Source organism: Struthio camelus, chromosome 3, assembly GCF_040807025.1.
Source record: "Struthio camelus isolate bStrCam1 chromosome 3, bStrCam1.hap1, whole genome shotgun sequence".
NCBI lineage: Eukaryota > Metazoa > Chordata > Aves > Struthioniformes > Struthionidae > Struthio > Struthio camelus.
Window position 1 is genome coordinate 81,960,506 of NC_090944.1, and position 17,693 is coordinate 81,978,198.

Here is a 17,693-nt window from a genome sequence, read left to right on the forward strand (position 1 = left end):
GTTTTAAGTTACTCTCTCATCCTTTGCCTCATGTCAAAATAAAGCGGGAACTGCAATCACATCCTCTTTCTTCGAGTCATGCTTAAATCAATTGTGGCAGAAGGCTCTCCTAGGGCACGTTAATAAGTAAAAAGGAACGAACCACCACTTCACTGTAACAACGGGTTGCCACCCTCCTTTGTGGCAGGAATGACAGAATCGGTTCAGAGTTTTCCTCAGGACATCCTAACTTGCTGCTTTGTGCCAACTGTTAATTCCACAGCAACTCCACACTCTAAAACCACGGAGCTTGTCAGCCTGTCGCAAAAACTGCACATGCTGGCAGAACCGCTGCCAGCTGGATGCTCCGGTGCCTGCTGTTCAGAGTCACCCAGCATTATTGTCCTTTTTAAACTTGCTGACTTCAAAGAAATTGCAGGAATCATCCAGGTACACATCCAGAGTAGCCTGGTGCACGTTCTCTGTGCATTAGTTTCCCTCCAAATAAATCATGTAATGGTCTCTATTCCCTCCAAGTTAGCTGATGGATTTGAGTGGAAGTAGCAAATAAACAGGCAATTCCTGATACTGAAGCAAACAGAAAACATCCACATGCTACACCAAATCGCTCTTCTCTGCCTCACACTCACAGCTGTGGTTTCCGAGATACATGCACGCTGTTGGCTCTTCTGCTCAAACTCTGGAGGCTTTCTACTATCTGATCTCTGGAAACAACTGGATGCGTGTCTAGCATTGGTGCAGCCAATCTGTTCTCCCATGTTGTTTTGGCTTAGAGGTGATCGTTAAAATCTAATGAAACACCTCTGCACCTCCTATAAAGAGAGAAACTTTAATCATAGCAACTGGCAGACCAAACACTTAGCTAGCTGTAATCAACAACTTATGGCAGCCAGAATTCATACACTGCATATAGTGTAGTGCATATAGACCTATAGGTCTAGAACTCAAAAGGCTCACACAGCCTATTCCCTGAATACACCGGTGTGACTTGATCTCCAAGCAGTGACATAAAACCCCACTCATACCTCATATGGTATTACTGGGCTTGGTATCTGCTGCAATACAGTAACTAACTAAAAATGGATACCTATTTCTGATCATTTAGTAAAGCAATTTTTTTTTTTTTTTTTATAAATGTTTGCTTTCTTTTGGGACACGTGAAGGCAAACAAAAAACAAGCAAACAAACCAAAAAAAACCACCCAGACACCTAAATACAGCTTCCTCTCCATTTGTTTTATTTGGCAAAGTAGCAATCCAGACAATTCATACAGCATTTATTCAAGCTCTTCAAATCTGCATTTCAACTTGTCCTCTTCTCCAGGAAGCTTTTACCTCAGAACCATTGCTCTTTCGTGGAGGGGTCTTCATTTTCCAGTTCCTAAATGCTACTCCTGGATACTACTTTCTGCCTCAGTAACTTGACCATCATCAACCCCTTCTGTGCAATGGGCATACTAATCCCAACAGCCTTGGTCCCCGAGGTCTTACATCTCCTGAAGTGGTTCTCTCTCTAAAAAGTTGTTGCCAGGTCTCAGCTTTATCCCCTTCTGTGTTAGGCTAGTTGGTTACACTGCATCCAGAGACAAGAACTTGGATACAGTTGAGCTCTTATCTTTCATTTAAGTGATTAAATTAGTGAGATGTAAATAAAGCTGAACTCAAATTGAATGATAACAGTGACCAAAAGGTTGAACATTAGCATGCATCATTTAAGATATTTCACTTCAACACCAAGAACTAGATTCACAGCTGATTGTGAGTTAGTACAAATTTGCCAGACGCCAGTGGGTTTTTCTGAATTGTGTTTTCTAAAACACATATTATTTCCTTTATAACACTGATCTTTGTGTAGTGCTCCCAGGCTGCAGTCAGATCAGGAGGTGGCATATTAGCTTCCAAACACATCTAAATAAATTAAAGTGATACATCGCTTTTACGTAGGACTAGGATGGAACTGACCTTCAAAAGGAAGGTTATTTAAAACGTTCCTCTTTCATGTTCAGCGGCCTTTGACTTTAACCTTTATGCTTTCAGTGATTAATCCTATCACAAAAATATTGCTGTTCTGCCATAAGCAGTCAAATACATTTTGCAGTGATAACTATCAGTCGTCTTTATGCAGATTGTTTTACTCTATAATCCTTTTTAATGTAAAGAAGAAAGGAATATTATAACATGCAGTTTACTTTCATTTCTAGTTAATCAGAACTGAGCACAAAGAAAACGCTTCCTCCCTTTCCCAAAGCAGCTCAGTTTACTATCTTGCTTTGTTTTCCTGTTGTCATTTTACACTAGCAAACCACAAAACCTGGGGCAGAAAAAGGTTTATACCCTTCCAACTACTCTTCTTTATGCAAATTGAACAATTACATCTCTATCCGTATTTAAGTGTTCAGGATTTATTATTCCTTCAGTACCTATCAAGTTTTCCTCATATAACAAGGTGAATTCATCTTCTGAGAACTAACCCAGAATTTTTCCTGGTTGCCTACAGTTGAAAAATTAGAAAGTTAATACAGCAGATATTTTTGTCAAAAGCACCTTTCATTTAAAAAAAAAAAATCAATCTAGACGTTCCTTTAATTGGAATCTAGAGATCTGTGTCTCTGTAGTCTACCACATAGTGATCCTAACCCTCCACACAACAAACACACAACCCCCTTTTTGCTTTTAACTTTATTTGGCAAAGCAGCACTGCATAAACTGTTCAGTGATTGGGACATAGCTTACATTATATTTACGGAGTTAAATCCACATAGATCATATCAGCAATGAGCTATAAAACAATACAGAGTTTCAAGACTCCGTTAATTGTCTTAGAAAGGAAAAGGGAAAACCATGTCCGTTATGTCCAACTTGAACAGCAGCGTTTAATAAGAGCGGCCACCTCTGATGTTTTTATTATATACAAATGCCTGGTTTTAAGGTAATAAAGCAGATGATTGTATCTACTACATGCTAGTCTACGACACCATGTCAAAAGCTTTAAAAGGGAAGTTCATCTCCTTTTAGTAGCATCTAGCAGACATCAGAACACAGAAAACCTGATATTACTTATGTAGTGTCATAAGGTGCACAGAAGCAGTTTTACCAAGGGACACAGGAGTTGAGAGAAGTGAGTGTTCAAGTACCCCCATCAAAATTAGCGTTCACAAGCTACAGGTCTTTGTCTGCAGTTTTGCAGAAATTCATTTCTTTGAACAAATGAAAGTAAAATAAAGGCATGTTAACTGAAACAGTGCCCACACAAAACTTTCCACCATTTCTTTATCAGATTTGCCTTGAGCATCTAAAAAAATAAAATAAAATTAAAAAAAAAAATCACGCTTTTCCATGCTGATAACAACAGTATAACAAAGTCCAAAACAAGCTGCAATGCTGTTGGTTTTCAAAAAGCTTTTAGAACTGGAGATGAGCAGTCCACTGTAACACTATGTTTGGGTCAAGATGATGTAGCTTTTACAATTCATCCCTGCAGAAAGAAAACACATGCGATTATGACTCTTCCTCCTTAGAAGAAATTCACATTTGAAAATTTTTGATATTGAATCAGAATACATGTAATGCTCAAACACAGCAGCAAAATTTCAGAAATCTCTTCAAGCATTTAAACAAAAAGGAAAGGCAACAGCAATCCCATAATAGCTCAAACTATCAGGTCACACACCATGAAATATGGGTCCCTCCTCTATCTGACACTGACTGGATCATTTGCTTCAACCCCATCTCACAAAACACAGTAGCTTAAAATAGTTAAGCAGCTACCTGTCATCCGAACTCTGTTGCACATGTGCTGGCAAGAAACCGGGCCAACTTACTAGACAGAGTATTGGCAAAAAGCATTCTCAAGAGCTGCCAAAATGGCAAGTTTAACTTCAGCTGCAGTCTCTCAAGAAAGCTAGGAATATAATCTCACATCAACACTTTAGAGCTTGTACCATCTATTTCATTTCCCAAAGTAACTGTATTAGCATACAGTTCCTTCCTTCATGAGCTAAGTCAGAACTATGTTAAGGGAAGGAGAGGAGGGGGGTGTCTAAAACAAAAGGAGATTTACACAGGAGAAAAAGGGTGCATCAAAAAGTATCTCTAAAACACTATGAGGACTCTAGAAAATGCAAGTTTTTGTTCCTATAGTACCTTTAAAACATACTGAAATGGAGAACCCACATTCCAACAGTGAAATTATGATGCTTTAGTGATTTATGTAAATATTGCTAAAAACATTAACTTCAGTGCTAAGTGTCCATCAAATATGAAAGCTGCGCACCGTTCCATTACTATGACTTGGAAAATTCAAACCAAAGTGTTTGCTTTCTTTCTAAGGCACAAACATTCGGTAAACTGACAGTGAGTTTGCTGCAATGTTTCTTTTAGTAGATGCATCATCCTCATTAGTGAAAGCAAACACTGCTTTAATCAAGAAAAACTTCACTAACGTGATTGCTGGCCTAAGACACAACAGTATTTCCAGCTATCATGCAAACTAAGTGCTACATGCACACGAGCAAAAGCTCTAAAGTTACAAAGGCATTATCTTTCAGGAATCATATAGCATGGAATGACAGGATGCAAAACATTTAAAAGAAAAACTGAAAAGGCTGTTGAAACTAGTGCTTAAATTACTAGTTTTCTGTCTAATGCAGCAGGGATGTGAACCTTAAGATTTGTTAGCGATAAATATTTGCATTATTTGCACTTGGCACTGCCTTTCAGTAGTGAGGAACTAAAACTAAATAAAGCTTCTGAGTGTTGCAGTAATTTGAAAAAGCAGAAAACAGTAAAAGGGAGAAACATAAGTCTTGGCAGGCGTAAAGAAAAATCTGTTTAAAAGTTGTTTACCTCAAACAGATGAAAATAAACGAACATCTGATACTCAGTTTAAAACACGGTGCAGGTGAACTTAAGACAAGTACTTCATTCATGCTTAATGCCTCCAGGAGCTGCATCACCAGTTAATATTTACAGCATGAAAAAGAATATGTAAATAATGACTGCTGTTATGGCTGTATCGCCTCATACGCCTACTTGCCGATGTGATTTCCATCCTGAATCCTATCATATCAATTTAAAAACATTCTCGTAGCTTTATAAGAGACCGGCCTTTTACTGTGACAAACAGTCCTTTAAATCCAATCTACACCCTCAAAAATATCTAAGCATACAAAAAACGCCACGTTTGCTCTCAAAGTGACAAACATGACAATTTCACCCATGCACAAAATTTGGCAAGGTTTTTGCATAACGTTGGTATTGCACTTAACATATTTCAAATATTTTTCTTTTGCAAAATAATATTCGTTCTTTGAATTCAAATGAGTAATAGATAGTATGTCAATGTTTGAACTGTTGGTGTTTTGTGTTAATTAAGCTATTCCGCACAAAATGACAGTGTTCCTGTAAATTCAAGCATATCTTAGTTCAGAAGTCCCTGTCAAAATAATGATTTTCATATTCTGCTTATCCCAACATTTACCGTATTAAGGAGATCAGCTACCATCAAGAGATTTTTTTTCACTTGCTCTTCACTACACGTTGAATCTAACAGCAGCATGCCAGCCCATAGCAATCCATGATATGCCTCAAAATTACGCAGTATTTATTTTCTACTATAATGAGAAACTGACCTCATATGTGCACTATTGGATCACGTATATTTGAAAGTTAAAGAAAAGTCTTAGATAATCAGATAGATGACAGTACTCCACTTGCCAACCAACGTAAACAGTTTGCAGACTTAATTATGCACTGCGATACAGAATCGGTTGATCTTAACTGCAGGAGTATGGATCAGAAGTTGCCAAGCTATGAAAGCTATCCGGTTTCAACAGTAATCCTACTGTTACAACAGGATGCTAACCTATCCTTCCAGTGTTAAAAGATTTATGCTGCTACAAAACTTACAAGCAGACTCAAAAAGAGACTACCATTTCCTTGTTAGAATATGCTGTTGTCTTCTAGAAGCGTTGGAAAGATCTACTAACCTATATTTTTCCTCCCTTTTCTAGGCAGGGCTATTGGCTACGATTCTTGGACAACACAGGTACTTTCTCTCCACCTTCGCATATGCACCCCTTCCAATCTGCTTACTAGCTCCTGCTTAGTAAGCAATATATACATTTAGGTTTAAGTCATCACAATAGTCCTCCTCAGTACCTTGGAACTCTAGCAAGAGAATCACTCATCTAATATTGTCAATTCAGGCATCAGGGCAGCTTTATTAAGCACAATTCGAATCAAATTTCAGAAGTCATCAGCTCAAAATTGCTATTCTAAAAATAATAAAAAGTTTGGCTTACTAGTAGGGAACATATATACCATGAGCATCCCACATTTTTTAATAGGAGCATCCAACAGAAAATTAAGAAGGAGATTCGCAGAAAATCTGACAGGTAGCATTTCAGGAATATTTCACTGTTCGTTATTTTAAAAAGATGCAAATAACAATATGAAATAAGAAGCTTGCAACAGAGGTGAGTCATGAAATTTTTTATATAAATATGATCTGTCTCTGTCTTCTTGGTGGAAAGTATTCAAATTAAATACTTCAACACCATATATAAAAGTTATCTGTAATTTGTACTTTTTGATCCACTTCAGTTTTCTTGTCATTAGGATGTCTTGACATCTGACTTTCCCTTTTTGATGTAATATTTATGAAAATATGCTATCATCACTGACACTGTATTTCTAACTCCTAGGATTCAACTGCCTTTGAATGTGCAGCTTTTTCCCAGCAGTGTTCAATTATTTCTCCTTTCATAATTTTTAAATAAAAATAGGCTCAGTATTTATACCTGAAGCACTTTCATCTGGTAAGGTGCTGTTATGAAATACTTATCATGATCAATCATCAGTTTGAGAGAGTAAGTTCAAATGATTAAAAAAAAAAGGATGAATTTTCTCTTCAACCTGCTCCACAAGTTATATCACATCCATATTTGCATGACATCAATTCTAAAATTTAACCCAAAGTATTTCTTGTAAAGATTCTTTCTGCCAAAGTGGACTAAAAACTTTAACCTTAATCTTTATTCTACATAGCCTAAGGAATTCTGGACACAAAATTCCTGCTACTTTCAATTGAAATTAGACATCTAGTTCACTAGTGGCTTTTGAAACATTAACATATTTCTGCTTAGAAAATCATATTAAAACATTCACCGATAAATGCATTTTTCAAAAGGGTGCTTAATCATGTTGCATGTGAAGATAAGTGGGATATAATAACATCCCCCATCTATTCACTGTTTTGTTTTTGCTTAAAAAAACAAAAAACACACACACCCCTTACTGTCACTATGATTTCGTAGTTGATAAACAAATACGAATTTAGCAAGACATTTATAAGTCATTTCTACTAATGCAGTATGTGAAGTCAATCAAAAATGTTAGGTTTTTTTAAACAGTTTCTGTTTGGAAATAAAACCAAGCTTGCAACAGAGACTCATTACTAAGCATTTCTTACATCATTATTCTCTAAGTTGTCTCTCCATACAAGTTTTTTTTTTTTTTAAATAAATGAAGTCTCACAGAAAACTAATATCAGAGAGATACTAATTTACACACAAACTGCCGATAAGATAGCCAGTAAGCTGTGTTCTCAACTGTGAGGCATGAGAGGTCTTACCTCCTCCCTGCCTCTAAGTAAGAAAAAGAATTAATAATTGGGATGTTTTACGTGAAAGGATGAACATCCTTACCTGCATAATTGTGTGAATGCATAAATGCGTAAACTACTACTGAATCAGTGGTACACAAATACATGTCTTTTACTTTGTACCACACTCCAGAGATAGGACATTTGGAAGTAGACTGTACACAGAGACCCTACAGAGCCACCACATTTGAGAAGATTCCCATTCGTATTCGGGATCTAAACACTACTGCAGCTGAACCAAATGCAGAAAATTGACTAAATTTAAAGAAATCCAGCATTCACAATGCAAGACTCTATTATCACAACATCACTTAATCAAAATCCAGTCTGAGTTCCTTTCATTCAGTTCAAACTTTCTTTTGCTCCATGTTCCATCTCTACACATACAAGAATGATGCAAAGTGTCTGAAGGTAAGTTTAACTACAGATACCACTTAAAAGATTAAATCTCATTTAATAAACCCAATATTAGAGATATAGCAAGAGTAAAGAATTTGTTTACAGTTACCTTAAAGTTGTAATTCTGTATCTTATTCCAATTACTATGCCAGATTTTGTTTTCATGTTGCCTGTGAATAATTAATTTGAAAGTAGTTCTTTTCACCTGGTTGTCTGAAAGGCCTTAAGAGTTTAGGAGATGATATTTAACCTGTCCCAGGCAGGAGAAAAGCCACAAGAGGATGACTAACAATTTCTCTAACCCTTAGTACTGGCTGGTAATAGTCTCATACAGGATAGTACTAACTACTCCAACGTATGCATGGCCAAGCAAAAATTCAAGCAGCTTCCTTCTTGCAAACTGGAAGGTCTGCTAGCCTAGGAAAATGCTGGCCTAACAATTTTAGGCTGTTTTGTGAAGGAACATCGATTCTTAACATGATGAAACAGTTACCTGTATCAGGAGCGAGTCGCATAATATAACGTTAACTAGGAAGAAGACAAGCTGAGCACACAGGACTCTTGAGCTACTCTGAAAAGACGACTGTTCACATCCAGCTACTGAAATCCAATTAATTTTGCATTTACAGCAACTGGAGAGTCTTTATTACAGCAAGAAAAAACTTAAAGACCTCTTTCAGAGGCGTCTCTAATTGATCTTCAGCAATTCTGAAACTGAAATCTAAGAAGCACAGAAGAAATATCTCTTTTACCTTTCACTCCAGCATGGACAGCAAATGCTGATTCATAATCAGCAATTTCCTCAGCAGCAGCCGGCTGCCTATACGCTTTAGGCTCACCAGTACAGAAAAATAACAAAAGAGACAGAGGTGACTACTTCCTGTAAGGTCTAGAATACATTGGCAGTTCTCCTTGAAAAGAGAATGGGAATCTTCTTCAGATCACAAGAGGATAATTAAAAAACAAACAAACGTTACAAGAACTGTAACATTTCAGAGCTGCCCTTACCAGAGATTCCCAAGTCTGAAGCAAATTTAAACGTATAAAGGAAGAAACAACCTCTGTGGCACTGTAGTGATCAAAGTATCCCTTCTTGCTATTTACGTTCTTCACTCACATTCTCTGGTAGCATCAATATATATTCTTACTACTAAATAAATAAATATTTCAGGAACTATTTCAAAGAATAGAAACTCATAGGAAAATGGGGGGGGGGGGGAAGGAGAAAGAGGAGGAAGGAAAACTGAGGTGGGGGGGAGAAAGTCTTGGGGGGGGGGGGCGGCGAAGACAGTTTACTATATCTTCCTGAGTGGGTGGAGAAAATAGAGTACAAAATTCCATGGACAAGAGATGCAAAGACCTCACAATCCTAGTTCTAAATACACAATACCACTCTTACTAGTAGAGAGGGATAATCGTGCACGTTCCAGAAACTCTTCAATAAACACTATTTATAAAAACAGATGTTGCCATCTAAAAAACAAACAACAAAAAAAAAACAATTGCAACCGTAAACAGAACAGGTGGAAATACAAAAAAGAAAAAAAAAAGTATAAAACCTCTTTGGAAAAAGAAAGGCTCAGAAATAATATTCCTCTTTTTGAAGTAAGCAGAGAGTGGAATCCAAATCTAAAGGAGGTCCCTCATGTTTGCCAGAGGAGGAAACCGACCACAAAGCGAGACTTCCAAAGCCTTACACAGAGGCAGGAAGCCCAGGAGAGCCACACTGAGGGAATACTGGAAGTGTGCTCGGATAAAGTATTAATTTGCATAACAAACATGAAACATCTGAATAGACAGCATGCTTCACAGTCTTTGAATTAAGCAGTAACTCATTAAAGCTGTTTTAAAAGTAATTTGTACATGGCAGCTATACAGTAATCTATCAAACACTGATGTGAGGTTTCAGTTAGGAGCAGTAATCCAGACTGCTTTATTTGTACTTTAAGTTATCAAAATGTACACTAAAGTTTAGGTGCTGAAGCAGACAAACAACAAGCTACACTTCAGAGTATCTGGAAAAAGTAAAAAAGAAATTAAGAGTTGTAAAGCTTGAAAGTTATTTTCAGAGCTCAATACACATGCACACCCTTCATTAATGCAGCTAATACAATCACAAGTGTTGTGTTTTCTGTCCAGGAAGCAGAACAGGACTGCTGTCTTCCTTATTTGCATACTAATGCTTAGTATGGTTTAAGCCGACAGCTGTGTTATGCCTATGTTATTGGCCATCCAATTCAGCAAACTGGAAAGTTTACTACCTCTAAGAAGGCCTTTAGAGTTTGCTGTGTTGGAGAATACCAGCACATCCCTGCCCACCAGAGACAGGTGACAGACTTTAATAATTAACGTGTCTGAGAAAAGTCTTCTGAGCACTACTCAAGAGCACATCTCTTCTTCAAAAGGGAATTAACTTCTCCATATTTTGCTACTTGGAGGCTCAGGGAAAACTACTTGGGAGATAACCTATATTGCTCCCTGAGGATCTCCAAAAGATTCTTCTGCACTTGTACAATTAAATATATATAAAATGAGCTCTCAGTTAGCGTAAACTTACAGGACAAGACAATACTTATTCTGAAGTAGTATTTTATACTTTTTCATAATTACTGGGCAGGCTAGTTTAAAGAGTTCAGGGAAGGGAAGTTTAAATTTAGAAAATATTGTGCTCAAGCAATGAGTAAGAAACTTCACACAACAAACGACTACAGAAAACATGAGTCCAAAAGAGACAAAGTGCAACTCATGCAATATTTTTCTTCCACTTTTAATTTAACTTAAACTTAGCATAACCTCCTTTTGGTGATGCAGTAATGCAGACTGAGTCACTTTTCATGGTATGGAGGAGCAGAAAGCAATGACAGCAGCAAAGGCAGGCCTTGCAGTCTATCTGCTTAAAATTCACACCCTTTCACCTTGCGTGTGTGGAAGAAGTAAGTGGAACAGAAAATCACTTCCACCTGGACCACTGCTTCTCTTTATCTGTTAAAGGCACATATATCACTCCCATCAGAGGCTTCATTTTGACACTGCCGTCTTCTAGTTTATCGTACTGTTCAAGCATCTGGTTTCCCCCTGCAGGACCGACTGGTAATATCAATCTTCCGCCAGGTTTTAACTGATCTATAAGCTAGAACACAACACAGAAGTTAGCATAACGAGCCACTGTATTAAAGCTGGAGATTAAGGTCATTGTATTAAGTAAATAGCCTTGCCACATTTTATCTATCTACTACTACGCAGGACGTAACTACTTCAACTAAAAAAAATTAAAAAAAATGCAGTGAAAACTCCAGTATCACAACAACATGGTACAATAATTGGTATTACAGAAAAATTCACAATGATTTCGTATAATTCCCAAATATATGAGATTTGTGATGTTTTGTTTCTTTATCTTTCTGGAATAATTCTAAGGAGATTCATTTCCCAACAACCCTTCTTCCGTTCTTTGGATGCAACAGCATTTTATGAAACTAGTCTGAAATACCAGAGTATGATTAGCATAAGTGACAGTTAACAGCATATAGGAAAGAATTGCTAGAAAACTGTTTTTGTTCTTTCAAAGTTAAAATAAGGAGGTTAACTACAGTAGTCTCAATGAAAATTCAGTATTTTCCAGAAGCCACGTGGGGCAGGGGAGAGATACACCAAAAAAAGCACCCCAAGCCCTGTCTCTAATAAAAGTTGTAATTAAAAAATGTTTCATTCAGTAATATGCTTTAAATAATCATTTCAATTGCCATTTGTCAATACTTTGCTGGAAACATCCCGCAAAAAATAAACAAAAAACCCCACTCAACTGCCAACATCTAGATACGTATAGTCTACCAATAGCACCTCAAACCTCCACAGTCGCTCACTATCTCTCATTAAAATTCACATTAAAAAACAAACTTAACTGATATTTAGCTCATCAAGCTATTTAAGAGCATGCCATATATCAGTGTTTAAATTTCTCTCCCCCACTCCCTTGGGGAAAGGAATAGAAAAGAGTTTATCTGTAAGAATGTTAATTTACTTCAGTTATGCATACTCTGTCCCTAGTTACTCTTTAACCGCTCTAGGAAAAACTGCATTGTATTCACTTTGAAAGCTATGAACATATGGCATTCTCTGTCTTTCCAGTTGAGCGTGTGGCTTTTCAAACAGGCCCAATACCTTGGAAAGCGTGAAACAAAGATTTAAATTTCATAAATCAATGTTGATAAAACCAAATTAATCTACTGAACAAAATACTCAAGTTCACTGTGGTAATACAGATGGTGAATAGGCCATTTTAAAATATTTTATTTCCAGGAAAGTTATTAGATCATGCAACTCCTGCAAATCAATGGGAAGCCCAATTACAATAGAAACAAAAAAAACCACACCATATACTAACTAACATCATCTTACCTATTGACACTCCAGCTGTGCGAGTCTGTTAAGTATTTTAATTAAGTGTTTATACATCTATACAAAAAAAGTACTCTTTATAGCAAAAAGATTAGAGACTCAAACACACAAAATATAAAGGCTTACTGCTTGGGGTACAACTGGTGCTGCAGCTCCTACATGAATTGCATCATAGGGAGCTTCTTCTGCATATCCCATTCTTCCATCTCCCACTGCAAGAAAACACTTTTTTTAAAACCTTTTCAAGAGGAGTGGAGAAAACAGCTGATCTGTCATATCTATAGATAAATAAAAGGCTATGCTCAAATTTCAACTAAAATTCTCATCCACTGAGCTGTAGTAACATGATGAAATCAGTTTTAAAAAGTACAATTAGAAAATAAATTTAACACAAAAAACTTCATACATATGCACACAAATACATACACTTAAAATATATGAAATACTACTGAAACATCTGAAACCAGAAAGCATGAATTTACAGTGACAGTTCTTTGAGACATGGGGGCCGTCCAGAAAGACACCTGAGCATATATGGGCCCTACCATTCCAATGCAGGTGACTTCCCCTAGTTACCTGGTTTTGCTCTCCCTTGCAAAACCATCGCTAAATATAACACAAATCTCTAGTCTAAAGCATTAAATCTCAAAGGCACGCATCAGAAGACTCTAAAGGTGAGGAAAAGACGAAGGAAGTTTTCACGTGGACTATACATCTATAACTACACTACTGATAAATAACCTCTCTGCGTTGCAAGGGAAGTCCACACCTACATTCAAGTGTTACCCAGTTCCACACTAATCCCCACACAAGCCCCCTCTGCTTGCAGAAGGTTTCACCATCCTTCCTGCAGGCAATAATTGCTGGGCTAACACTGATAGCCGGGTCAGACCTGTGGCTAAAGCTCCAGATGGCTGCTAGCAAGAGATCAGGAGTAGTGAAGTTATTCAGGCGGCTACTGTGGTAACCAAACAAGACTAGTAACAGGACTTAAAATGACTGTCAGTCAAATATGGAAACAGGAAACCATTTCGACCAACTTGAACTGCTTCAGCTGCCCACCTGATCTACTGTAAAGCAAAGATACTTCTTTGCAGCCATTCTGAAGGTTGAGACACACAAACTTGCCCCCAGCTTTGTCTAGATGATATAGGCAAGAGTGACACCTGAACTTGAATTGAAAAATAAAGGCATTGCATTGTTCTAAGTACTTACTATTTAAAAAAAAAAAAAAGGGGAAAGAAAATAAAAAGCAGAAAACCATGCTCATTTGTAGCATGTCCTAATTCTCACAGTAAGTCTGTTGCTTTCAGACTCCCATAGGAGGTTGACACCAGGACCACTATGGTGTGACAAAATATCAAACTCAATAGAGTAAATCTAATTATACCGTTCAGAACTCAAGAATATAAGATTATCAAGTAACAGCGTTGACAGTTATGAGCGAGATAAATATTAGTAGCTGTAGATAAGGCAGCCAGTTGCTCTCCACGTATTCTCAAAAGAACTGAACGGAAGAGACTATCTAAAAAACAAATAATCCAGAGCCCCCAAAAATCCAAAATAACTGTAATCTCTAGCAACTTTTATGGCAATCCTGTTGTCAAAAATGAGCCTGGGATTGAATAAGGCAGAAAAAATTAAGTCTGATGCCGAATCTGCAAACCTCTAAATTCTGAAGCTGCCGGCTCCTTTGAAAAACAGCCGGTCAGTAATATTTCCAAAGATCTCAGCTGGGTGCCTTTGAATAAATCTGATAGTCCAGCTACCACAGAACGGAATGGAAAACAAAATTAAAACGGAAGTCCTCAACTGGTGACTCTATGTCAAAAGAGGGACCAAACCTTGAGGCAAGCTGTGAAGGAAGACGATGTGAATATGGTATCCACAGTATTCAGAGCAAGTCATCAGGAAGTTCAAAGCAAGTTAAGCTTTAGAGTCTCCTCTCTGGAGTTATTTATGAACAAAAGTAATCCATAAATTCATACTCAGTGGGCGCAGAAGTCCCAGCAATTAGACAAGAAGAAAATGCATGGAGGCTGATGAATATGTTCTTCTGCTCAGCACAAGTAGTTGCTTTGGGTTTCCCGTCTTTGGGCTGCGCTTACACTTTTCAAAAAAACCATTAGTACCACAAGTTAAGTAAAATGCTAAACGAATTAAAAGAAGTTCTAAGCCCCTGCCAGAAGCTGGAACACTGTCAACTTTTTGCCTTTCAGCAGCTCACAGAGCAGGGAAAATACAATGTTTCATTTTGACCTCAATGATCGGGAGGGACACCTTGATAGGAATGACATACTGAAGAGGATCCAAGAGCCTATAGGAAAATTTAGACAGCTCCTTGAAAGGATTAAATACCTTTTTGCCATCTGTTGTATGAGGCCCTGACACCCTGCAGAGACCTCCTACACCCAAAGCTTAAGGACTATAAAAAGAGAGCACATTTCCCTAGGAGCAAGAGTCCTTTAAGGTTGAGTGAGATATTTCCTCATATCATCAATTCTAACCAACACAGACTCCAACCATGGGTCACAGGTGGAGGCTGCCAAGAACTACCAATACTTCAAGAGAACACACGCCTACAGATCACCAACTCCACTAAGTAGGTTTTTATTACTGTAAACAGTAACAAAGATTACCGTAACAAAGATGAAAGTTCCAGTAATCTCAGGACCTAGTCTCTCTCAGAGAGAAAGTGCGTTCTATAGGATTAACCACCTAAGTGTTGTCTGGTGTGTCATTTACATATCTGCCCATATTCTAGTAGCACTTTATGTTACTATGTCAAATTTCTGTTCCATTACAGAAAGCAATGGAGAGAGACTTCTTTAAGTTCAAACATACAGATACTACTTTGAATGATGCTAGTTAAACAGGGAGACCATCATTCCCTAAGATTCAGCAGCAGGGGTTTGAAGCACTTGTCTCTGGTACTACCAGCAAAAAAAAAGAGACTAAGTTGAAGAGACGGGTGTGGAAGAAACATCTAGGTTGTCTTCTGAAGAACAAGGCACGTATTCTAAGATTCACATGCACCTTGTGCTCTGTCCACAGAAGTCTGGGAGGATGACTTCTGCACATCTTATCACTGATGGTGCTAGAAAGGACCCAAAAGATCCACAGCCATTGCTTTTAGATTCAATAGTCCAAATCAGAGCTACCATCTTCAGAATCAGCACCAAAGAATCAGGATCTTTTACATGCATCAAGCTCATAGATAAGGGAGGAAGCATACTCTACTTTCAAAATTCACAAACAAATTCTCCTGGCTCAAGGAGTCAGGTATATATCCACCCACAACAGGAACGTACTTTTAGATGCCCAGAAGATAATTTGTTTTTTAAGTAAGCATTCAATGTGGCCCAAGAATTATTCCATTATTCAACGTCCAAGGGGAAACAGGAGTTCAAATTTTGAGTTTACGCTCACACCCTGAACAACCTCACTCAACCTACTGAGAGCTCTAGCAAATGCAGCATGTTAATAAGAGTAATCACTTAAAAAAAAAAAACAACAAAAAAAAACCTTCCTCACATAAGGGGGTTTTGTTCCTTGCTTTTAAGCCTAGAGCTGATCTACTGATAATGTACTCAAGCCATCACAAGCCATAATATCTTTTCCCAATGTCTCTGTGCTAACCTGTTTCACATAGGGAGTTGTAGCATTAATATAGAAACAGACGAAAACTACTCTTCTTTGTTGTAGTTACAGTACCCTCATCACTTCTGCTATGTCTGCGTTAGCAAACAGTGCAGCACAATAGGAGCAGATTTGTGGAACAAAGCAGTTACTGCTGACAACGTGATGTTCATCCAACATATGCATTTCAGCATGTTTGCTCTGGACTAGTTCTAGTCTTACTGGCTTACATCCGTTAACATTTCAAAGACATCTGATGGCTTCCCAGAGCACACAATCCAATCTAGTTCCATCCAAGAGGAATCAAAGTTTGTGCTCTCTCCATGACTACTCTATGATGTGAACCAAAGTGTAATAAATGGAGAGAGTTGAGAGATTCCCCTCAAAGGCACTCTCCTGACCTAAAATAAAAAGTAACTATTGACATACCCTACATACACCTATTCCTCCGTTCTGAAATGCATTTATGGCATATTTGAGGTGCAACAAAGCAACAGAGAACATTTCAAACGCACCTGTCAAAAGCCAGTGACTGACTTATCTAGCCTTAACTCTCACAGTTCCCAGTTACAAACCAACCCTGTTTGCTGTATTTTTTACAGCTTTGTCTGGATTCTAGTTCCACATCAAAGGGCTCCCAGGAATCCAGTACAGTTGAAACATTCTCCTTCACCCACTTCACAAACCTGCTGCTACTCCTCCACCTCCATTTTCTTTATGTACCCCACTACAAAACTGTTCATAGCCATTCTGCCACGTTAGTCAAACATAATATAGATGATGAGATTCACTCAGAAGAATTCAGAAGAACAACTCACTCAGACTCCCCAAAGTGTCAGAGTTTGATTTAGATATAATTGGAAGCATGTCTCCAAACTGCTCTTGCAAAAAGCACCAATAGAAACTATGCTCCCCCCAACAGTCCTAGTAGGGCTCCTTTTTCAAGGAACTTTTTAAGCCATGCAGTGTCATCATTGAGAACACATTTTATACATGTGTTCAAGTATTTGTGTTGACTGGCTTATTGCAAAATATTTAGCATCCACCATTTGTGAAAAAAGACTCAAGGACCAAAATGGGAAGAATTTGGTTAAGAGTCAAACATCACAAACTATAATATCTTTTCCCAGCATTTTTGCAAGAACAGCCCCGAAACGATCCATAGTCCTTCAAGTTCCTTTTAAGCTTAACCAGCAGAATGATAATCATGGAAATGCTTTCATTCTGCCAGCTTCCCATTTTCCAACAAAACATACTTATTTAATGAAAAGGAAAGTCATGTATGATTTAGACCAATTCACTGTTCTTGAACAACTTTAGCACTATTTCCTCTCCATAAATCTGATTTCAACTTGTTTGATATCAGTTAACCACTGCTCTGAAATATAAATAATGTTCATTTTAAAAACAAGTGAGATCAACTTGAGCAATGCATGCTACCAATCTAGTACTTTTTTCACTTTTGACTTTTTTCATGCAACTTTTTCAATTACTTCATCAGAAGCATGACGGCTTTGTTAAAACGCCTGAATTTAAACGATAATACGTTCATTCACGAAAAGCTGTAGGTCAAATCCAGTTTCAAACAGCAAACA

The 17,693-nt window shown here is 37.6% G+C and overlaps 1 protein-coding gene across 4 annotated transcripts in view; it reads right to left on the bottom strand.

The window, feature by feature from the left end:
* Positions 1-1,214: 1,214 nt before the first annotated feature.
* PCMT1 (protein-L-isoaspartate (D-aspartate) O-methyltransferase) overlaps positions 1,215-17,693 on the bottom strand; it is a 36,697-nt gene continuing 20,218 nt past the window's right edge. For 2 of the 4 annotated variants that reach the window (XM_068938760.1, XM_068938762.1), the window contains 3 exons: positions 12,586-12,671; positions 11,022-11,191; positions 1,215-3,474 (listed from right to left, as the gene is read on the bottom strand). In XM_068938760.1, coding sequence (XP_068794861.1) covers positions 3,462-3,474; positions 11,022-11,191; positions 12,586-12,671 — 269 coding nt within the window. In that variant the 3' untranslated portion in view covers positions 1,215-3,461. Of the gene's footprint in view, positions 3,475-10,976; positions 11,192-12,585; positions 12,672-17,693 lie in introns of all 4 variants that reach the window. The other 2 variants (XM_068938761.1, XM_068938763.1) reach the window with 1 other exon arrangement.